Genomic DNA, 24897 nt, shown 5'->3' on the forward strand with positions numbered 1-24897 from the left:
AGATATGTCTACACACTCAACAAAGCTTGGGTCAAAAGACTAGCAGCGGGATCCATAGCATGACAAAATGCAATCAAAGAAGTAAGTCTGAAAACACGTTCATGAAATTTTCAGATTGTAAAGAACACATGTTACAGTATGATACATGCCAAGTTAGAGAAAAATATGTGTGCCGACTATAAATGCTTTGGATAGATACTAAGACACGACAGCAGGTGGCTGGCTGTTGTTATTAGGAAATGGAAGTTCTTCTGTGTGGGTGATATAAGCCTCATGAAAACATCCAATTCCTTTGGCAAAATTGGATGCTGGATATAACCAATGTTGGATAAAAATGGACTAATTTTCTGTGATGGCAGACAAAATTGAGTTATTGATCTTGGGTATGGAGGATAATTTGTCACGGCGGTTTGCTAATGACCATGAACAGGTTCAGGTGATGTTGAGTAATGGCGCCAACAGGGCTGTGTTGTGCAGCAAGCCCCAGCCATCTTTGTGAACAGCAGCACTGACGAAATCCCACATCCACCTGTTTGTTGTGCACTCAACACTCCTCTCCAGTTGTATCACAACATCCACAAACGTCAAGTGCTTGCTCGGGAGAGATGGGAATGAGATAATGGGCATGGAGAAAGGTTATTTTCTGCTTCTTGTTACTTGGTGTCTGCGTTAAGGCATTTGACAAAGATGTAAGCACAAGTGAGCCCCACTTTCCAGTTTTAGAATCCCTGTCAACCACACAGAAAGCTTCAGATTCCTAACCACAGAAGTACCTGCAGCCACCCAACACACCCAGAAGGTCTGCCATTAGGGGAAGACCCAGTCTTCCTCCAACCTGGGGGCAGTCCCACCAAAGAGCAGTCAGGTGCGCGGGGACCATGCAAAGGCAGAAGCCATCCCAAACAGCCTGGGTCCCACACTCAGAGGAAAGTAGCTCAGGATTCTCGTTGACACCAGCCCAGGCTGGATGTGGGAACCCCGAGCTGTCTAGCTGTCCAGGGCACTCACTAAACCCGCTCAGGGAAGGAAGCCCTTTGCATATCCAGGTGAACCCAGCACCCGGGGCCCCGCTCTGCTCTTCTGTGAGCCGCTCCACAGCTGCGGATCCCGGGGGCATCCATCCCCAGAGTGGATCAAGCAGTGTCTCTCGCGCGGCCCCTGAACCCTGGCCAACTTTTCTGTGTCCTGGGAACTCCCGAGTGGCGCCGTCCAGGGCAGGGCGGACTCAGCCCTGCCTCCTTCGGGGTGGCCGGCGGGGGGCGGGGCCGAGCCGGGCCAGGAAACGCTCCGGGGTGGCAGTCACCTGCCGACGCGGCTTGTTGACTCCACTCCGGGTGTAGCTCACCTGTGCCCGCGCCCGCCGGGCCGCCCGCCCCGCACTGCACTGCTCTGCCATGAGCAAGTTGGGCAAACTCTTCAAAGGGGGCCGCTCCTCCAAGGGCCGCGCGGCCCCCAGTCCCCAGGACGCCCTGGCCCGGCTCCGGGACACCGAGGAGATGCTGAGCAAGAAGCAGGAGTACCTGGAGAACAGAATCCAGAAAGAGCTGGCCCTGGCCAAGAAGCACGGCACGCAGAACAAGAGAGGTAGGCTGTGTGCCCCTGGCCGGGCCCGTAGCACCCACTCCCAGCCCTTCCTGGGGGACCATCCTGCTCTGGGCATCTGAGCCCCCAGGCAGCCAGGTTTGCACTTTAGTCTTTCCAGGAAATGGTCCTGACCCCCCAGGGCCCAGTGTTTGGGGTGAGATGAGCCAGGCGCCTGCCAGGCTGGCAGTGTATAAGGCGGGGCCAAACATTTCAGAAATCATAATGAGCAAGACTTGTGTGTGTGTAATAATTGAAGGACGTAGAGTGGATTTAAAAATTATAATGAACCCGAAGTCAACATTTTAAATAAAGTCAAGATCAGTATTATTTTTTTTTTCTCTTGTCTTGGGGTCCTATGTTGATGTGTATGACATTTCTTTATTTAAAACTCTTTTTAATGTGATATTTTGCTCACCATGGATTGTTGTGTATGAATTTTGAACTGATACAACTTTAGCATTAAAGTGAGGTTTGCCTTAGTTACTGGTTTTGCCCATAGCTCACCACTTCCTAGCTCCGCCGTTTCCTCTTGTGCTGCACATCCAGTTTTCCTGTTTGTTTGCATCAGGCACAATTCACACGTGAGTCTCCAGTGAAGCACACCTTCACAGGCTCTGGTTTATCTTGCTTCTCCGCTCTTGAAAACTCCAGTCAGCTGTTCTGCAGTTGTGATCTGAAAAAACCACAGGCAGGAATTAAATATTAAGTTTTCTATCACTGGCATTTAGTAGATACCAGGGACTTTGAGTCAGTAATGACTTGGTGTGCCTGTTGCACCTTGAACTTTTTGTTCTGTGCCAGAGTTAATTGGTTTCTGCAGTACACTGATCTCTCTATAGGACTAGAGCACCCACAGCGTGCATAAAAACCCAGTGAGGAGATGAAGTGACTTGCTCTTAATACCAGGTCCATAGCAGACGCCCAAAGAGAAGTGGCAACATGGACCCTGCTTACCACCAAACCCTGAGCATTTGTGGCCTTAAATGTCTAAGCTTCTACTAAACCATTGGTGTGGGTGTGAGATTTTGTTTCCTCCTTTCTGTCTTCTTGTATGACATCATGCATGCCAGGTAAGTGCTGTCCCACTGAGTCACACCTGCAGCCCAAGCGTGGCTTTGTCAGTCACAGTGAAGCCTTGGAAAGATTTAGTTTACCCTAAACAATGCAGCCATTGTTCAGTTCAGGAAAGGAGTGATGTCTGATGGAGTTGTCCTTGAAAACCCTGCCTCTTCTTCTAAAACCATGTGTGATACATTCATGCCTACTTATCACCACAATGGAAAGGCCAGGCTTCACTTTCCTCTGTCATTGCATGTAGCTTTTGGCCACACTACAGCCTGGTTTAGAGCTAAGCACTGGTTTCTATTTTTACTTTATGTTGAAGAGTATTTTCGGAAGTTATCCAATGGCAATTTCTAAACCCAGACAATGCCATTAGAGCTCCCTAAGAAGTCAGTGGTCATGCTGTGACTCCGCCCTTCCTCTTCAGTTTGATGTGCACTCTCATCTTGCTTAGTGGCTCTCCAGGCACTTGCCCCTTGTCACCTGTTGGGAGCTGTGTGTAGCTTTGTTTCTAGTGATAGCTCAATAAATACTGGTTTAGTGATATGAAAAACATTGAGCATCTGCTTCTGGGAATTAATAAAAATGTAGATTTACTTTCAGAGAATAACATATAAAATAATATAGGTTATATTGACTCTTTTTTTACAAAAATATTCTCCAGTTGGCAATGCAGTAAGCATGCTAACTTTATAGAGTAAAAGAAAAAAAGAAAAAAAAGAAAGAAAGAAAGAAAGAAAGAAAAGAAAAGAAAACAAAGCTGAATCCTGATGCAAAGGTTACAGATACATGGATCGTGAGCAAATAACCAATTGGAATAAAAAAAAAAAATCCAGTCTTGTGTTTTGTTATTTATCAATGGAAAATCACTGAGGTTAATCCAGGCCTGGGCTGCAATGGCTTTGGGAGTAAGCAGAGCTTTTGTGTGTGTATGTGTGTGTGTGTGTGGTTGTTTATGATGTAAAATGTGGAATGAGTTCATTCTTAGGCCTGTGTATCAAATGCTCTGCCAATATCACTGAATTTTCCAGATAAATTGGTCAGCTTTGTCCATACAATCACTCTCTTCCAGTAGCCATGGAGCATATTTTCAGACATGTGACAAGGTAAGGACTCATAATCCTGAGCAGCAAATGTGACACAATGTATTGCTAGAATGGCTGTAATTGACATTGTAATCCGAGAGACATAGTATATGTTCATCTAAGCTTAATGGCTGCCTAGTGTGGCGGCACACTTTCTAGCTGAGTGGCCAGTCAGCATTGCACCAAAAGCTACAAATTCTTCAGTGATACTGTTCTTTACAATAACAAAAGTGTTGACAGCACTTTGAATATCTGAAAGGAGTCTTTCTGGTAAAATGAGTAACATAAATTAACATAAGTGTCAGATGTTTCCCAGTGGTGAAACTACAAATATTCAAAATATGTCAATTGACTAAAATGGCCTAGGGAAACTTCACAGTCCCCTCCCACACACACCAGGAACAGATATTAAGAATCTATGATCTACTAGATGTATCATTAATTTAACATCAGCATGGTATCTGCTTGCTTTCCATCAGGACAGTGTGCGGTCACGGGTTCAGGTTTTGAATGTGTGCTTCAGCCACAGAGCTCAGGACATTCCAGGGACTGTTCTTGTTCTCCTGAATCCGTCTTTCAAACGCGGGCAACTGGAGGATCTGAGAGGACACAGAGTTGGGGCTTTATTGATCTCATAATGCAGATTGGTAAACTGTTCTGCTGCTTGCACTGGATGTTTGTTTAATTACATAGATATGGACTTAAAAAAATATCTGCTACATAACAAGAAGTAAGGTGATGCAAAAGTAGCTAATTTTCACCTCAAACTCATTCAAGTGTTTCCACCATCATCCACCAGAAAGGATTGGAGCCTGCATAAGCAAACTAGCTTTATAGCATCCACAGTATCCTGATATTCAAGGCTGTGTTGGTCCAGAAGACTAATAGTTGGACAAAATTTATAATGTAATAATCATATTAGTTCAGAGGACTTATTTGTTCTTTTTTTTTTTTTTTGAGGTAGAGTCTTATTCTAGCTCAGGCTGACCTGGAATTTACTCTGTAGAATCAAGGTGGCCTTGAACTTGTGGAGATCCTCCTCCCTTTGCCTCTCGAGTGCTGGGATTAAAGGAGTGTGCCACCATACATGGCAAGAATTTATTTTTTAATATTTTATTTATTTATGAGAGAGAGAGAAGGAGAATGGGAACACAGGGGCCTTTAGCCACTGCAAAAGAACTCTAGACACATGCATTACCATGTGTTTATGTGGGTACTGGGAAATTGAACTTGGGTCCTTAGGCTTCACAGGCAAGCACCTTAACTGCTGAGCCATCTCTCCAGCCCTTATTTTATTATTTATTTTTATTTTTCTACAAAGGTTGTATTCTTATTTCCCCTTTACCTGTACTGAGGGCTCTCCTCAGTGTGGTCGTTGGTGTTCACTGTTGGGTAATTAAGGTCTCAGGCACACTCTCTTCCACAATGGTCCCTGAGCCTTGGCAGTTCTGTTTATGTTGAGTTCTGTGTAGCCTCTGGGTTTCTGATTCAAAGTGTTTTGATTGACCATAGTTTCTGTTAGGCCAGAAATTTTTAAGTGTGGCTTATTCAAATTACTGTGATGTTACACCTGATTTGTAGCAAGTGGTCCTCACTGGGCAAAAGTAAATGTTTTTATATCTCACTTGTATTTTCTACTTCTTTCACTGTCAGAAAAGTTTTCATTCTGAGTGTCTGTTGAAGTCACCTGGGCCCACCTCCCACAGATTCTGATGTAACTGCAACGGTTCTCAGGCATCAGGCATTTTAGAAGGGCTTTCTGCTGATTCTTTCTCAGTGCCAGGTTCAGGCTTACAAATCTAAGTCCATCACAATGTTAATGGGGTAGAAAACCCAGGTCTCTCACTCTTCAAGCTTCTTGGTTCTTCCCCCATTGTGGCCTCCATGGGCAATGAATATTTTCATGATTCACTGGTTGGTAGCCTCAGACTGAAGAATTTCATATCTTAGTGCAGTGCAGTCTGTGATTCATATTGGTTAATTTGGTAATACACCTTAGATATTCTAATTCTGTTCCAATTCCTTTTTAATATTCTTGAAAGATGAGCACAGGGATTTTGATAAAATATGATATACCAATTAGAATGTTATAATTTGATAAAAAGTAAGTTGGTGTTATAGTTAAGAGCTTGGGTTTCAGAGAAGTCAGTCCTGGATTTGATTTTTGGTCCTGTCACTTGCAACTCTGTGACCTCAAATCATTTACTTGATATGTCTAATTAATTCTGTTTCCTCATATTAAAAATGATAGTGATAATACAGACCCTAAGAGTTGTAAGGATGAATGACTGCTGGAAGCACTTAGTGTCTTGTCAGTATTAACCCTTGGTCCCTAACAATTATTATTATTATTTTAAAATTGAACTTGGCCCACTTACGGCCTCAAATTTTGTCTTCTGGAGTAACATTGAATACATCTCTTCATCTCCTCCACTTTCACATATTTGAGGACAGCAGTCACTCCTCCAGGTCATCCTTTTTTCACCCTTCTCCTCTCACTGCTTATGGACTCCTTCCTGTGCTAAGCTTTCTGGGCCCAGTGAGAGGCTTTGTACCTGTGTGAATCCTCCTCTCACTTAGTCCTGACCCCAAATGACTGCCCAAATGACTGATTTGGAGTAGCAACTCCAAATATGTAATTGTGTAAGATGGGGTGGATCCACTCTGAGGTTGTTTGTAGGCCGTGGCCTGTTAAGCACATGACAGGCTGATAGAAAGGGTGAGAACAGAGGGAGCAGATTTAGACTAAAATCCTCTTTGGTGTCACAATATATAGTTCCAGTGAATTTTAGTGCTGAGGTCCATTCCTCTTCCTCATTCTGCTTGGGAAAATGGGTCTCTGAGGCAAAATCCTCCATAGGAATAAGCTTTCTCACTTGGAAGCCTGGGCTGTGAATGGACAAGGGAGTATTTGCCTTCTGAATTAGAATGCAAACAGAGCTTACCATGGACTGGACCTGTGTGTAGGTGGAGTGGCTGGGTGTATGGGCAGTGGAGTGTATATGGAGTAGGCATGCGTATCAGTGGACTAGGGCTATATGTGTGTAGAGCTGTGTGCAGGTGACTATGGCTGTGTGCATATGGGCTGGAGTTGTGTGTGTGGACTGGGGATGTGTGCATAGCCAACTCTTACTTCTGTGAGAAGAGCCTCCTGTTCTGTTGACTTTGCTTTTTCGTTTTCTGTTTCAAGGTAGGATCTCACTCTAGCCTGGGCTGACCTGGATTTCACTAGGCAGTCTCAGGCTGGTCTTGAACTCACAGCCATCTTTCTCCTTGGCCTCCTAAGTGCTGGGATTAAAGACAGGTGCAACTATGCCCGGCTGACTTTGCTTTTTGTTGATGTCGCTGAATTCTTCCACTTCAGACATAGGGGGCTAGAGGACTTCTGTGTAAAGAGAGCCACGGCAGAATTTGGTTGAATGCCAAATCAGCAATGAGGGTACTGTGTGGCTGAGGTAAAGTGAGACAGCCATAAATTGCAGAGCCATGAAGGAATTCCCCTGGGAAAGGGAGCTTACCTGTTGACCTCCTTCCTGAAGAGACAGAATGTGGCTCTCTTCTCAGATACACTCAAACTCCTCCTGAATGCTTTCGATAATGCTCATTCTCAAATACCCCTGAAGATGTGAAGTGAGGGGTTGTGTCTGTAGTCTGAATTGAACATGTTGCTTAAAGATTTCATTCCCCAGGACACTCAGTGAACTTGTGATGTGTTGTTTGATGAACCTGTGGTGTATAATTCAATGAATCATTAAATGAAAGATTAATCTGTGTTTCCACCCTTACCCTTTCTTATAGTTGCTCCCTCTTCTCATTTTATTCAGATATGTGGATGAGAAATAAACTTACCATTCTTACCACAGTTTGCTCCAGGAAAAAAAAAAGTTTGAGGAACTTCCAACAAATCTTCATTAGCTACCTGAATTATTTTCTTAGGGAAAGTCATATGATTTTTGTTGTTATTAATATATATTCATTAATAGATTTTGCTGTGGCATTCATGTGTGTATTATAAACATGCATATGTCACATTTTGATAATGTCCATTCTCCCTTCTCCTACTTCTGTTTCCCCAGTTCCCTTCTCTATCTGTAGTAGTCCTTTTTATCTACTTTTGGTGTTTTATTTCTATTATTTTTGTTTGCTTTTAGTGTCCACATAGAAGCAAAACATGTGATCCTTGTCTTTTGGTGTCTCACTTATTTGGCTTAGGGTGATGTCTTCTAGGTCCATCCATTTCCTTGCAAATGACAGGATTACTCTTCTGAATGGCTAACAATCCATTGTGTATAAGTTGTGGTTTATATCTAGAATGCTCCCTAAAGGCCAGTTGACCCCCAATTCAGCAATGTTCACAGATGGAGCTTCTGGGAGTTACTTCATCATTACTCATCAGCAGATGACTCTGTTGATGGGCTCATAATTTGATGGGTTTCTTATTGGTCTTCTTTCTCCTGCTCTTCCTACTTCCTCCTCTCTGTTGCCATGAGATGAATAGTCACTTTGGCCACTTGTCCAGCTCCCTTGATGCTCAACCTCTCCTCAGGTCCAAAGCATGGAGACTTGTAGCCTATGAACTAACATAAATAAATAAACAAACAACTCTGAGCTCTGAGACTATGAGCTACAACAAACAGTTCCTCCTTTAAGTTGATTTTCTCAGGCATTTTTGTGACAGCAATAGAATACTTATCAATACAGTATATATACCACATTTTCCTTGTTCATTTGTTGATAGGCATTGTTACTTTACTTGTACAGATAAGAAGCAACTTAAAGAAGGAAGGAAGGAAATAAATAAGAAAGAAAGAGGTAGGAGAGAAAGAAAGAACTAAAGAAAGAAAGAAAGAAGGAAAGAAAATATGGCTTAGTTTGGCTATAGCTCATCATGGTGGTGAAAGCATGGCAGAAGGAGTCTGAAGCAGCTGTTCACATTCAGTCTACGGTAAGGAAGCAAAGAACAATGAATGCTAATACTCAGCCAGCTTTCTCCTTTTTATCCAGTCCAGGACCCTATGGAATAGTGATGGCATCCATAGTTAAGGTGACTCTTCCTACCTCAATTAACCTGATCCCAGATATGCACAGAGGTTAATCTAATCCATGTTATCCCTCAACAGGAGATTCTGGGTCCTGTCAGGTTGACAAAAAACATAAATCATCACATCCATCATTACATAACTCAGTGTAGTAAGCTTGCATTTCATATTTTACATTTATTCCTATTACCTATCTTAATTTTTAGTTGTCTTAGAGTTAAGGATTTTAAATTTAAATTTATTATTTTTTATATGCTATTTCCTTTAGTGGAACCAGTCATAGCTAGACTTTTTTGTTGTTATATAAATACTTGGTAAAATGTACAAGATATAAGATAGATGCAAGGACAGGGCTCTATGAAATACTGCTAAAGACTTCTTTATTCATACTCTCTGTGTGATAGCAGTAATGCTTCATCTAAGATTCAGCCAAGACTTGGCTCATTTGAAGATTAACACCCAATGAGTTTAGTTTTTCATCTGGGCATGAATACATCTGACTTACATTTCCAACCCCTGTTATCTTGTTTCTCTAGCTTTTGATTTCCTTCAATAGTGCCCCATATACCTTGTGAATCATATTATGAAATTCAAAATGCACCTTGGGTTCACAGGTGTTGGTTCATGAACTGATAGTGTGTTAGTGTCACGTGAACCACTACAGAGCTTTTTATAACACCATCCCATGAGACTCTGTTCTAAGAAATTAGACATGATTTTGGGATTGAGGTGCTCATGGTTCTGGATGATTTTTCTGTGCATTGAGTTAGGGCTGCAGGTGTTCCATAGATTTAATCCTTCAGTCAGCCTCCAAAGAAAAGAAGCCCATAGGATTAGTTTGGTGTTTTTAATTTTGAGGAGCTAATATTTCCAGCAATCATTATCCTTTTTTCAATTTCTCAGGAACTAATGTACAGAGTATTTCTGCTTTAGTCATTCATCAAGTGTGTGTGACGCGTATTTCAACAGTTTGCAGAACTGTTCTGGCCACTTCTTTCTGTAAGAGCAGCTGGGACTGCTTCTTGTTTTCTAATCTTCATGAGTTTGGAATAGTAGCATACATATTGGAACACTTATTATTATTAATTTATATTCCACAAAGGTAGAAGACATGCACCTTGGAAAATAATTCTATTAGGAAAATAATATAATTTTCCTTGATATATACAGTTTTGCATTTTATTGATTCAGGCCAAATAAGTTAGAGTGAAGTAGAAAGTTACTACGAACATGGTCACAGTACATGCACCTCTGAGTGCCATGGCAGAGAATAGTGTGAGCTCATTCAGAGATGTGCTTAGTGTTGCTATTCTGCTTTTTAGTATTTACTGCTCCTTATTTCACACATCTTTAATGATATCAAAAAAGAAAATATGTTCTGAGTAATGAACTATAAAGCAAGGTATCTAATGCTTAGTTTTTTCTGAAATTTGATTTGAAGGTCAGTTTTGGAGTTAGTCCTGAGTGATTTTGTTGGATTTATTTTATTTTATATTTTTGTAATATGCTCAAGCACATGTAAATCCAGTTGCGTTTTAAAAAGATAAAATGACATGAAACTCTGAATAATATTGAGAATTTATTTTTATTATATTCTCAATCTTCTAGTTAGTAAACTTATCTACTTTTGTACTTTATACATGATTTCATGCTGGATATTGTTAATTATTTACTTTTCTGATTAACATTTGGTAGAAGTTCTAACAAATATACAATTCAAAGTTTGGCTGGGCATGGTGGCGCATGCCTTTAATCCCAGCTTTCAGGAGGCAGAGGTAGGAGGATCGCCATGAGTTCGAGGCCACACTGAGACTACATAGTGAATTCCAGGTCAGCCTGAGCTAGAGTGAGACCCTGCCTTGAAAAACAAAAACAACAACAACCAAAAAAGTTTGAAGAAGGCCAATAAACCACAACCAAGAAAAATTTATCAGGCCTCTGCTGTGAATATAAAGGATGATGTAAGCCATTTCCTAAATAATTGATTTCCTTGCATCACAGATTTTGATTTCTTTCATCAGACAAATGGTGTGGCTAGGGGATTGTTTGATGGGAAATACTCCAAAGACATTAAGGTCATGGTTTAAGGCAGTAGTGATTCCTACACATGGACCAATGGCTCGGTCTACCACTGCTAAGCCCTTTTCCAGGCATTTCTGATTTGCAGGTATTTCCAGTGGACTCTAGCTCTGTGAAACCTTCCTTATCCCATCTCAGACATCCTGGCAAGCCATGGGCTTAAAATATCAGCACAGGGCTGAGAGATGGCTCAGTAGTTAATGGCACTTGTTTGCAAAGCCTGACAGCCCTGCATTCTATTCTCCAGTACTCACATAAAGTCAGATGCACAAATTGATTCATGTGTCTAGAGTTTGTTGGTTGTGGCTGGAGGCTCTGGCAGGCCCATATTTACTCTCTTTCTCTCTCAAATATGTAAGTAAAATAAAATCAATACAGTAAATATTATGATTGAAAACACTCAAAAAAAAAAAATAAGCAAGTGACTTCTAGCTAAGATGGTAGCATAGGAACCATGCCAAAGCAGCCTATGGAGGAAATAAGCAGCAAAATACATTCTTCTACCAAAAAGTGAAGGTGCAAAGGAAATTATCAACCTCAGCAGAGAAACAGGAGAGACCTAGAGCTTCTAGAGACCACAAAACAAGGCAAAAGTGTCTCCAGCAATGGTGCTGGTCCATGCAGCCACCAGGCTGTGTCTGAGCCACAGAAGCCAGGTAAAGGGATTTTCCACTCATACCAGCCTCTTTGCAAAATCAAGAAACCTGAAGGACAAGACAGCAGGATCAAGCTTAGTAGCTCATGAAGAAGAGGATTGTGGGGACCAGCTATACAGCTCAGGTACAACTTCAGGCACCCTCCACAGCCTCCTCTTCCCTGACTGCCAGTGGTGGCAACCACTAGAGAACTGGGGAAGGGAGATCAGCTACACAGCATCCAGTGTAGATGATCAGAGCAGTGGACCCACTGACACAGACAGTCTAGCTGAGCCCACAGCACAGCAAAGAGGGACTCAAAGGGACACACAGCATAGCTAAGACCAAAGCCATCCCAAAAGGTAACAGGGCTTAGTTATATCAGGTCAATACCCACTAAAAAAGCATGTAGGACTGCATTGGAAATGCTAATCACATCTTCTATGTCAGGGCAGGTTAAGTGTCAGATCTGATTGATGATTGGGTTTGCCATTCTTAAATAAGCTATATTTTGGGGTTGTACTTTGTTGCTTCCTGATTTATAGAGCTTTTGTCTTCTTTTGTCATTCTTGGGGGAAGGGTCTCACTCAGCCACAGGATGACCTGGAACCCTTTACAAACCAGAAATTTCAGCTTCCCAGTTGACAGGATTAAAGGTGTGGGGCAATGCACATCCTTAAAGACCTTGACTTTGTTAGATTATCTGTTTGTTTTAATACCCATTCTTACATCAATACTCTATGCTGGTTTTGATTGAATATGTATATTGTTCAGTTGAATTTTAGAATTTACCTGTATTTTATTTATTTATTTGAGAGTGACAGACAGAGAGAAAGAGGTAGATAGAGAAAGAGAGAGAATGGGTGCTCCAGGGCCTCCAGCCACTGCAAATGAACTCCAGACACGTGTGCCCCCTTGTGCATCGGGCTAACGTGGGTCCTGGGGAATCGAGCCTAGAACCATGGTCCTTGGGCTTCACAGGCAAGTGCTTAACCACTAAGCCATCTCTCCAGCCCGAATTTGCCTGTATTTTGTTCCACTCAGCCTACTAGAACAGTTGCATAGCAGGCAAACCCAACACCTAAGGTCACTTCTGCTGTTATCTTGGAGTCATTTAAGAGTGACAAGTGGCATCTTATGCTCCTACCCTGAAGATACATAATGCCAGATTTATACATCTCAGAATACAGCAGAAAATTATAAATCCCAAACATCAGGTTAACCCAACATGAAAAATACTGCACATTATAATACAAGAAACACACACAAAAAAATCAAGACACTATAATTCCACCAAAAATGATAAATCCATCCGAAATGACCTCCAGTGAGACTGATATAGATGAAATGCCTGAGAAAGATTTCAGAAGAGTGGTTATAATTATGTTCAAAGAAATCAAAGAGGAAAATAAACTCCTAAAGGAGCACACAGGAAACCAACTTAATAGAATAAGGAGGTCAATACAAGATATGAGTAAGGAAATAGAAATACTGAAGAAAAGCCAATCAGAATTAGTAGAAATGAAAAACACAGTAAGTCAAATAAAGAAACTCTGCAGAAAGTCTCACCAATAGAATGGATGAAGGAGAGAGCAGAATATCTAAATCAGAAGACCAGGTAGCAGATGTTATATAGTCCAACAAAGAGAAAACAAGCTAGTAGGAGGGTATGAATGGGAATGTCAAGATACTTGGGACACTTTGAAAAGATTAAACATAAGAATTCAGTATATAGTAGAAGAATAATTTCACTCCAAAGGCATAGTTGGTGTTTTCAACAAACTCATAGAAGAAAATTTTCCCCAAATTGGGAAATAGATGCCAATATAGATACAGGAAGTTTTTAAACACCAATCAGCCAAACCCTGGAAAGAACCTCTCCTCACCATATTGTAATTAAACTACTAAACATGAAAACCAAAGAAAAAATATTGAAAGCAGTTAGAGACAAAAGTAAGTCATTTATAAAGGTAAGCCCATTAGGATAACAGCAGATTACTTAACTCAAACTTTAAAAGCCAAAAGGGCTTGGAATAATGTATTCCAAGTTCTGAAAGATAACTGTCAACTAAGAATACTTTATCCAGCAAAGCTGTCCACCAATTGATGGAGAAATAAGGACATTTCACAACAAAACAGGCTAAAGGAATATATGACCACTAAGCCAGCTTTATAGAAAATACTTGAAGAAATTCACCAAAGAGAAAGCAAAACACACACAGGAAGAAATAGGAAAAAATAAACCATACTCAAATAACAGTTAATACAAAAAAGTAAAGGGAAAACAGGCAGCACTACAAAACAAGAAGAATTGCAAGAATAAATGCACACCTTTCAATAACTCTTAATATCAATGGCCTGAAGGCCCCAAACAAAAGACACAGCCTTGCAGACTGGATTAAAAGGCAGGATTCTTCTGTTTGTTGCCTCCAAGAAACTCACCTCTCCATTAAAGACAGACACTATCTTAGGGTGGAAAATGGTATTTCAAGCAAATGGGCCTAGGAAACAAGCAGGTGTTGCTGTCTTAATATCTGGTAGGATAGACTTCAAACCAGCATTAGTGAGGAAAGATGAAGAAGGTCACTTGATATTAATTAAAGGAAAAATTCATCAGGAAGACATTATAATTCTAAACATATGTGCACCTGAGTGCTCCTAATTTCATCAAACAAATGGTAGTAGACTTAAGGCCCCAGATAACACCAAGCACAACTGTAGTGGGTGACTTCAATATCCTACATTCATCAATTGACAGATCATCCTGGCAAAAATAGAGAGATATCTGGATTAAATGATGTCATAGAACAAATGGACCTAACACCTATCTACAGAACATTCCATCCAAATCCTGCAGAATACATATTCTTCTCAACAGCACAATTCCTTTTACATCCCTCTTGAAAATCATCTCCAAGAGATCAAAGCCACACAGTCAGGTGTCTAGCAGCAAATGACACCGCTCCTCTGGTACCAACCTTACTGTTGCAATCAGGTTCACACTGCTTGCATAAATTACCTGACTAAGGGCAGCTTGTGGGAAAAAAGGTTTATTTTGGCTTACAGACTTGAAGGGAAGCTCCATGGTGGCAGGGGAAAACGATGGAATGATCAGAGGGTGGACAACACTTCCTGGCCAACATTGGGTGGACAATAGCAACAGGAGAGTGTGCCAGACACTAGCAAGTAGATACTGGCTATAATATCCATAAGCCTACCCCTAACAATACACTGCTTCCAGAAGGCATTAATTCCAAAATCTCCATCAACTGGGAACCTAGCATTTAGAAAACCTAAGTTTATGGAGGACACCTGAATCAAAGAACCCAAATACCTTGTACTTTATCTTCTCACAATGTGATTGAACTACAAATCAGCAACAAGAAAAATTACAGATCATATACAAAATCATGGAAACTAAACAATATACTACTGAATGAAGAAATCAAAAAGGGTATAAAAATTCATAAAATCAAATGGTAATGATAACACAACATAACAAAACCTTTGGGACACAATGCAGGCAGTCCTAAGGTGAATTTTTTTAAATCAAGAAATTAGAAACATCACAAGTAAAGTACATAATGCTTCACCTTCAGGCCTTGTAAAAAGAACAAGGCAAGTCAAAAATCAGTATATGGGAAGAAATAATAAAGATTAGAGCAGAAATTAATGAAATAGAAACCCAAAGACAATACAAAGAATCAATGAAACAAAGAGTTGGTTCTTTGAAAGGATAAACAAGATTGATGAACCCTGAACAAATCTGACCAAAACAAAGAGAAAAGGGACATAAAATAACAAAGTTAGAGATGAAAAAGGCACCATTATGACAGATACCAAAGAAATTCAGAAAATCATAAGGACATACTTTAAGAACATATATTCTACTAAATTTGAAAATCTGAAAGAAATGGATGATTTTCTAGGTTTTTATGACCTTCCAAAATTAAATTGAGATAAATCAATTAAATAGACCTATAACAAGTACAGAGAACTAAGCAGTTATCAAAAATCTCCCAACTAAAAATTGCCCAGGCCTAGATAGACAAGTCAATTTGAACAGACCTTCATGGAAGAACTAACACCAATACTTATCAAACATTTTCTTGACATAGAAAAGGAAGGAATACTACCAAACTCCTTCTATGAAGCCAGCATCATCATCCTGACACCAAAACCAGACAAAGATAGAACTAAAAAGAAAATTACAAAGCAAGCTCCCTCATGAACATACATGCAAATATTCTCAACAAAATATTGTCAAACAATACAAGAATATATCAAAAAGTTATTCACCCTGACCAAACAGGCTTTATCCCAGAGATGCAGGAATGGTTCAACATATGCAAGTCCATAAATGTAATGTACTATGTAAATGGACTGAAGGACAAAAATCACATGATAATCTCAATAGATACAGGAAATGCTTTTGACAAAATCCATTATCCCTTCATGGTAAAAGTCCTAAAGAAACTGGGAATAGTAGAAAAATATATCAACATAATAAAGGCTATTTATGACAAACCTGCAGCCATCATAATACTAAATGGGAAAAACATGAAGCTTTTTCACCAAAATCAGGAATAAGACAAGGGTGTCCATTGTCCCCACTTTTATTTAATATAGTACTAGAAGACTTAGCCATAACTATCAAGCCAGAGACACAAATAAAGAGATACAAATTGGATAGGAAAATATCAAATTATCATTATTTGCAGATGATATGATTCTATACATAAAGGACCCTAAAGATTCTACCATCAAACTTTTAGAGCTTATAAACACTTTTTTTTTCTTTTAGCAATGTAGCAGGATATAAAATAAGCACACAGAAATCAGCAACCTTCCTATATACTAACAACAAGCATACTGAGGATGAAATCAGGGAATTACTCCCATTCACAATTGCCACAAAACAAAAACAAAAACAAAAACACCTTGGAATAAACCTAACCAAGGAAGTGAAAGATCTATACAATGGAAACTTTAAAACACTCAAGACAGAAATTGCAGAAGACACTATGAAATGGAAAGACATCCTATGTTCTTGGATTAGAAGAATCAATATTGAGAACATGTCAGTCTTACTGAAAGCAATTTACACATTTAATGCAATCTCCATCAAAATTCCAATGGCATTCTTCACAGAAATGGGAAAAAAAAAAACCCTAAAATCCATTTGGAAACATGCACGCACACACACACACACACACACACACACACACACACACACACACCAAGAATAGCCAAAAAATTTTGAGCAAAAAAAAATAAGGCTGGTGGTATCATCATAACTGATGTTAATCTATATTTCACAGCTATAGTAACAAAAGCAGCATGGGCACTAGCACAAAGACAGATAACATAGATCAGTGGAACAGAACAGAGGATCTAGATGTAAATCCAGGAAGTTACAGCCATTTGATTTTCAACAAAAAGGGCAAAAAATATTTATTGGAGAAAAAACAGCCTCTTTAACAAATGGTGCTGGGAAAACTGTATATCTATATGTAGAAGGATGAAAATAGATCTTTATCTCTCTCAATTCACAAGAATCAAGTCCAAGTGGATCAAAGTACTTAATATCAGACTTGAAACTCTGCAACTGCTATAGGAAAAAGTAGGGGAAACCCTTCTACATGTTGTCATAGGCAATGACTTTCTGAATAAAGCCCCACTTGCTCAAGAAATAAACCACTGGGACCTCATGAAATTACAAAGCTTTTATACAGCAAAGGACACTGTGAATACAGCAAAGAGTCAACCTATGGAATGGGAGAAAGTATTTGACAGCTATACATCTGACAGAGGACTAATATCTAAGATATACAAAGAACTCAAGAAACTAAATAAGAAATCAAAGAACCCAATATAAGACTGGCCTTGGAATTAAATAGAGAGTTGTCAAAAGAAGAAATACAGATGGCATATAAACATCTAAAAAAGATTCTATATCCTTAGCCATCATGGAAATGCAAATTAAAACTACTTTGAGATTCCATCTCACTCCTGTCAGAATGGCTATCATCAAGAAAACAAATGACAATAAATGCTGGCAAGGATACAGAAAAAGAGGAACTCTTCTATACTGTTGGTGGGAATGTTATCTGATACAGCTATTGTGGAAATCTGTGTGGAGGTCCCTGAGACAGCTAAAAACAGATTTACTATATGACCCAGCTCTACCACTTCTAGGCACATATCCTAAAGACTCTTCTCACTACCTTAGAGATACTTGCTCAACCATGTTTATTGCCACTCTATTTATCGTAGCTAGGAAGTGCAGCTTGCCTAGATGTCATTCAACTAATGCATGGATAATGAAGATGTGGTACATTTATACAATGGAGTTCTATTCAGTGGTAAAGGAAAATGAAATTATGAAAATTTCAGGGAAATTGATCTGAAAAGGATTATATTAAATGAGGCTGTCTAGGCCCAGAAAGTCAAACATCACATGTTCTCTTTCATATGTGGATGCTAGCTACAAATATTTAGACTTTTATGTGAGTTGGAGTAAACATCAGTAGCAGAGGCCAATAAGGTAGAAAGGGGCTATAAATGGGGGAGGAGAGGAGAGGACTTAAGGGGATGGTACTGTATATATGTAAGTAGATGAACAGATTACTGAGGGTGCAATGGCCTAAGCAAGGTCATAGGAAGAGATTGAATAAAAGAAGCGTCAGGGTAGGGTTAATCAAAATTCAAGATGTTGTGAATAAGGTCTCCATATGGAGACCTACTTTTTTAGATAATGGCATGCCCAGAAGCCATAACTAGAAAAATAGCAGTGCCAGGGATGGGATATCTTCCAGTGAGTTGGCCACGGAGCTAACTGATGCCCCTAAAACATTACAGGCTGTTGCCATGATTCTTGGTTTCCCACCACAAATAGATGGTAAAACCCTCTCACTGAGGACTCCACATACTTGGGCAGCAAGGTCATTGAGAAATCAAGATGAAGCTGAGCTGAAAAACAGCTGGCAGAAAGCTGGAAAAAACTGCATCACATGCACCCCTATGGGAGACAGAAGTCATAAGATGTGAAAACAGTGGACACTGCAAACCTTAATTTTGGCCAACTAGGCAAAATGACCTAACGGGTGCAAGAGTGTCATGTCTGTTTTTAGGGAAACCAACTGCTTTATAATTGGACTGGAGGCCTACTTTATGGTAGGGAATACATGCCTGGTTCTGGATACCTAATCAAAAGCCTATGGCAGGAGAAGTCATGAGCTGTAGGAATATAACACCTGCTTTTGTCTGGCTAAATGCATGTATTATGCTCACCAAACTGCTCTGTAAACACTTTATTTAACATTCATATGCATATATTAATGCTGTTGTCACTTTTTGATAGAGAAGCTTCTCTTTTCAGATGGCAGTGACTACTGGGATGACCCAAAAGGTACCATAGTGCTGAGAAGAAGTGACAGAGGAGTGCTCAGCACTGAAACATTTCCATCATGTCTTCCAAGGCTCAGGATCCATTGCAGAAGAGGTGGCAGAAAGAATGTAAGAGCCAAAGGAAGTGTAGGACTGCTTACAATGCAATTATTCAAACAGAAAGTGGCCTCAGTATCCATGACCTCACAGTGCCTAACATTACCTTCACAAGATCCTCTCAGTAGGAGGAAAAGATGATGACATCAAAATAAAAGAGGGATTAATGGAGAGAGAGAGGGGATATGATACAGAGTGGATTTGTGAAGGGAAAAGTTGGGGAGGGGAGGTAATTATCATGGTTCATTGTCTATAATTATGGAACTTGTCAATTAAAAAGTTAAAAAAACCAAGCAAGTGAGAATGGTGATTTTAAAATGATAGGAAAGGGAAAGGAGCTCATTCTATATTGGAGTTGGGAATGTTGCATTAGAGCCTGAATTCTTGGTTTAAAGATTAATATTTAATGTCTACTTCACATGAAATAAAGCTTAAATATTTACATCAGGCTTAAGTAGAAATTTAGGTCAACAGACTTATTTAACCAAATGTTTGACCAGCATTGTGGATGTTTTATGCTTCATTTAAATAATTCTAGTGAATTTCTTTTGGTTCCTTACAGAATGGTATGTGCTATAAGCAGTGGGTGTGTCTTATTTGCTATAATAGTAACACTGCCCAGCAGGCTTGACTCATTGAGCAGGGTGTATATTACCATTTCTTTTCATATATACATTGTGAGAACAAATATGACCTTGGACTTTAAACAGAGATATTGTCCTAACTTTGAAGTTCTACTGGGTCAATTACATCAGAAGGAGAAAATTAGAGCCGGGTGTGTTGCCTTTAACCCCAGCACTCGAGAAGAAGAAGTAGGAAGCTCGCTGTGAGTTCTAGGCCAGCCTGAGACTACATAGTGAATTCCAGGTCAACCTGGGCTAGAGTGAGACCCTAATTGAAAAACAAAAACTAAAAAAGGAGAAAATTACTATTATACATGTTTAAAATGTCACATACTTATGAGTCTACAATTTATCATTTGTGAGCAGTTTGAACTATCTTAACTTGCTGGATATTAGTTATCTTTGAAAAATCAAGTATAGTATACCATCAATTTTAGATAAACTTATTTCTAAAGAATTTCAAATGCTATTAGTCATCTTGAGTCATTCCAAGATTTGTTGAATATGAATCCTCTAAGGAATAATCTAGAATCAGAGAGAACTGAAAGAAAATTTTAGGGATACAGTTGGTTGTCCTTAAACTTTAGGTGTAAATAATCTGCATACCACAAGCATACTACTACAAAACATGGCTAGCTCACATAAACAAGGCATATTTTTAATAAGTATAAAATAAAACAATATGAAACACTTATGTATTTATATAAATATATATTATATCCATAAGTACATATCTACCCTATAAAGTTAAAGTCAGCTATTTCTGAATTTTTTTGTTAATATTTGCTGGTTTCACATTCACTTTTGTTCCCATATTTTAAGTGGAAAAAAATACCACAAGGTTTATTAATTTGTGAGGTTATAAATAATAGTAAGTAAAAAGAAAAACTCATTCAATCAGTGAGACTGATTTCAAGCAATTAACTGGGTTTGAACAAAGTATATTAATAGATTTTAATGAACATATTGGTATATTGTTCCAGTAAATATATTACTATTACCTGGCAATTGGCCCCTGAAGAAATTAATCATAAGGAATAAGAATTTGTCTGGTCGTTTAAAATTAGTCTTTTATGCTTAGACTTCTTCTTCCCATTCCTCTTTCTCCTACTCTTTTCTTTTTCTGTTTTTATGTAAATTTTTATTAATTTATTTATTTTACAGAGAAAGAGGGAAAGAGGAGAGACAATGGGCACACCAGGACCTCCAGCCACTGCAAACAAACTCCAGATTCATGCACTCCCTTATACATCTGGCTAACATGGGTCCTGGGGAATCGAACCTGGGTTCTTTGGCTTTGCAGGCAAATGCTTTAACAGCTAAGTCATTCCTCCAGCCCATCTCCTCTTTTCTTGACAACTCAAGGTTGATAGGAATTTTTAGGTCCTGAGCTTCCCCTCTCAGATTTATCTTCTCTAATATTTTCTGGCATTGATACTGGTTACAAGAATGATCTCATCCTCAAAAGCAATAATAAGCTCTTCTAGAATGAGGACAGGAGGATCATGTTTATTGGAAAATCATTTGAATTTTCTATGTAATTTTTTTTCTCTCAATCTCTTGCTTTTCTCATCTTTTTTCTAGTAATATTAGTCAGTCATGTGTATTTTAAATATGAAATTTGGCTGGAAGTTAGTAGCTTGCTTATAGATATACCACTTCTGAATGTTCTTTCATCAGATTACTTTTCACATTTTTTCCAGGCTCATTCCCTTTCACCACCTCCTCAGACATCTGGCTTGCCATCATATAATACTATATATCATTGTTGTGGTTTAGGCTTTTGTTTGCTGGATATTTACCCTTCTTATAACATTTTATACCGGTGAGACCTCTGAAAAGATAGAGGTTATATATAAGATCTAGCTGTTGTGATTTGCTATATTTTTGAGGTTTATAGTTCTTGGCTTCCCATATATCTGAGACAGAAACTTCACATGAGGATGAGATTTGCAGCAGGGGAAAGGTCATGCATTTTATTGATTAGTGTGTTATGTGTATGTGTAGGGAGCTTTGAAATTTTTCTCTGTCCACTCTATCTTGTAGATATATCATTATTCTCTTCATCTCCTCCACTACTGAAGACGAAAATGTAATTTATGCATGTTGATATTCCTGGACACTGTGTCTGTACCATAGCACAAATAGATACCTTTTTTATTTTCTTTCTTTTCTTTCTTTCTTTCTTTCTTTCTTTCTTTCTTTCTTTCTTTCTTTCTTTTTTTTTCCTGGTGGTCCTGGGGATTGAACTCAAAGGTCCCCAGTATGTTAAGCAAATGCCTTACCACTGAGCCCCACCCCACCCATAGTAAATATTGGTTGGTAAGGGAATGAGGAATGCATGATTAAGTGACCATTTCATGTTTTGCCTTTGTGAGATTGTCACCTTATTTCTCTTTCCCTCAGTGCTTTACAGTGCCAGGCACATGTGGCAGATCTTCATAATGCACGTGTTCAGTGACTGAAATGAATATTTCTGCAGTGTAGGAGTCTGGGGAAATTCATAATCAGGGGAAGCTGAGCAGTGCCTTAAAATGTTCTAGTATGTCCTCAGCTGGTCTAAATATAATCCATGGCTTTGAACAGGAGTGTTTGATTTTATTTCTGTGAAATGCTCCTGATGACACTTATTCAGAAGGTGTGTTTTGAGAACTAAGACCATGTGCCATCAGTGGAAGGGATGATTTGCAAATGAATAAGAACTTACTCCTAAAGTCCTCCATAAAATATGATCATGAGACTTCCCAGTTAAAAACAAAGAAAGATATAACCAGTTATATATTCCATCTGTCTCTTAAGCACTCTTGTAACTGGGCTGAGGTTTTTGGAGCCTTATCCTTTAATCCTTCTCTAGAGACCATCCACTCCTGGGTAAGAGAAGAGCTATCATATTCAGTTTCGTAGTTCACAAGCAAGTTCATCTATATTCATTGCAAACCATGGTTCTTCAAAGAGTCTTCTGTTTTGCCAACTGATAGGTGAACAATATACCCATTTATACACCCTAGGTGAGTGATGGGCAACAGGCTGACCTTTAAAGCCAGGATGTCCTGTATGTTAGAGGAGCCATGAAGCTGCAACGCTTTTCTTAAGTTATGTGGCATAGATGGTGGAAAGCCCTCCCTTTTCAGCAGCAAAGTAGAGTGGAATTATGTAGGGTTGCTTTAATTTTGGATTGGGTAGACAATTCTTACATTTCAGTAAGGTTCCTTCTTGTATTCTGTTCTCAGTGCACATAAAGGACATTGTTCTTCAACTCCTTTGCCAAAGGAACATTGCTCCTATGAGAGGAGACAAGTTCCTGGTTGATTCTCCACCCAAAGGCACCACAATAGATTCCTTTGTTTTAGCAAGAATGTTGCCCAGCTGCTGAAAAGCACACATAGGAGTTTGGAAGATTGAATTATACCTTTCAGCAGGTTAAATTACATGGTTCTAAAAGTGTCCTTCTTTGCCAGATCACAAACAATGTTTGTTGTGACGCATTTGCCTTCAAAAAAAGACAGCCACTTCTCTCTCAAATGGTTCACTAGGAGTCTGCGATTCATGGTGTGTCCATGCCTCATCAATTCCGTGTGAGAAGCAGCTTGTGGAGAGACGCGCTTGCACTGCTCGGCCACCCGGAACTGAAGGTTCTTGTCTGTGAAGGCAGCTCTGCTACCCACTACACCACCTGTGCTTCAGAAGGCTCTTGTCTTAATGGTTGAGAGCAGCTTAATGTACCAGGCAAAAGTCACAGTCCCAAGGGTCTTGGAACTATATCCAAACATGCAGAAGTTGTTTTTATCATTCCCACCTGGTTAAAAAATACAAATGAGCATTATAAGATTGGAGCTTTTGCATGCACACCCAGAAGCCATGCCTCTTTAGGATACATACATGGCTTTCTTCCAGGTCTAGGTAGCAGGGGACAGAGCCTGCCATGCTGTTTCCATTATGTCACGGCTGTGCTCTCTGGACACTAGGACTTGCTTCATTCTTTTCTCTCCCTGAGTCTGAGGTCAGTGCCTAAGGTCATTTCTTGTCACTTTAGCACTATTCTTTTTATTGTTATGGTAGAGAAACACTTCTCTCTCGCACAAGAGACGGAACAAAGTGCCCTTTCCTCCTGACCCTTTCTTTGCTTCACTTACTCTCATTACCTGCAGGTCTCCACTTGAGTTTGGGGCTCTGGTGCAGAGCAATTCTAGTTTGCAGAATGGGAATTATAAAGTAAACACTAGATCTCTACTTGTGGGTGAATTTTCACGTTTCTCCCTAGTATTTTGAAAGCCATATTGCAGGGCTCCTTCCCAGGCAGGTAGGTAGTTCCGAGGGAAGGACCAGGCCTGCTGGTTCCTCCCTAGGGGTTGAGGGGATGATGAGCATCAGACGACTCAGAAACCTCTCCTGGCCACTGGAGAAAAAGCACACTGAGTCGGGAGTCTTTTCGATGCAGGAACTCGCAGAAAAAACTCACTTTATTACTCTGAGCAGTTGCCTATATCATGTTGGGGAGGAAGGTGGGGATTTTAGGATGGGGGCAGAGGTAAGGGCCAATAATAAACTGTAACTATTGAAATGGTAATTACAATTACCATGTGGAGGTGGCAGGCCAGAAGCCATTAGGTGTCTTGCTGAGTCCTAGCTGTCCAGAGACAGGTCGCCAAACTTTACCTAGGCTCAGGAAGTTCCACTAGACCTCACGCCTGGACCTTTCAGAGCCCAACACCATATGGTGACAGAGGCATTAGAAATCATGTCTGATGACATTTACAAAGTTGGGTGTTGCATCCTGTTGCTCCTTCCATGGGGTCTGATAACCCAAGGAGGAGGTGACTATGATGGTTGAGATCCTCATACTTAGTGTCCACTCATCACAGTGCCAGACACTGTGCTAAACACTTTACATATTTAATTCACACATTACCTAATGAACCAATAGGGAGTTATATTCTCATTTTCTAGGGAACTATGCCATGTACGTACAGATATGAAAGTAGACAACCTCAGAGTAATATTCTGTTGTCTTCTTGGTGTGGCTGTTGTTATTTAGAAGGGACATCAGGCATGGTTACACATAAACCATTACTAAGTGGTGGAAGTAGGCGTAAACTCCAAAGTTTATTTTACGCCAAATCATGTTTCTTGATTTGTTTTTTATCCAAGGCAGGGTCTCACTATAGCGCAGGCTGACCTTGAATGAAATATGTAGTCTCAGGGTAGTTGAAAACTCACAGCAGTTCTCTAGCCTCTGCCTCCCGAGTATGTTAGAGTAATCTGTCACTAATTTTTTTTACTGAAA

At 39.7% G+C, this 24897-nt stretch overlaps 1 protein-coding gene across 1 annotated transcript in view; it reads left to right on the plus strand.

Moving 5' to 3' along the window:
* The first annotated feature begins 1299 nt into the window (after positions 1–1299).
* Positions 1300–24897, plus strand: part of Chmp4c (charged multivesicular body protein 4C) — a 35807-nt gene continuing 12209 nt past the window's right edge. The window contains exon 1 of the mRNA XM_004656901.2: positions 1300–1584. Coding sequence (XP_004656958.1) covers positions 1395–1584 — 190 coding nt within the window. The 5' untranslated portion in view covers positions 1300–1394. The remainder of the gene's footprint in view (positions 1585–24897) is intronic.

This window comes from Jaculus jaculus, chromosome 2 (genome assembly GCF_020740685.1).
Source record: "Jaculus jaculus isolate mJacJac1 chromosome 2, mJacJac1.mat.Y.cur, whole genome shotgun sequence".
Classification (NCBI taxonomy): Eukaryota; Metazoa; Chordata; class Mammalia; order Rodentia; family Dipodidae; genus Jaculus; species Jaculus jaculus.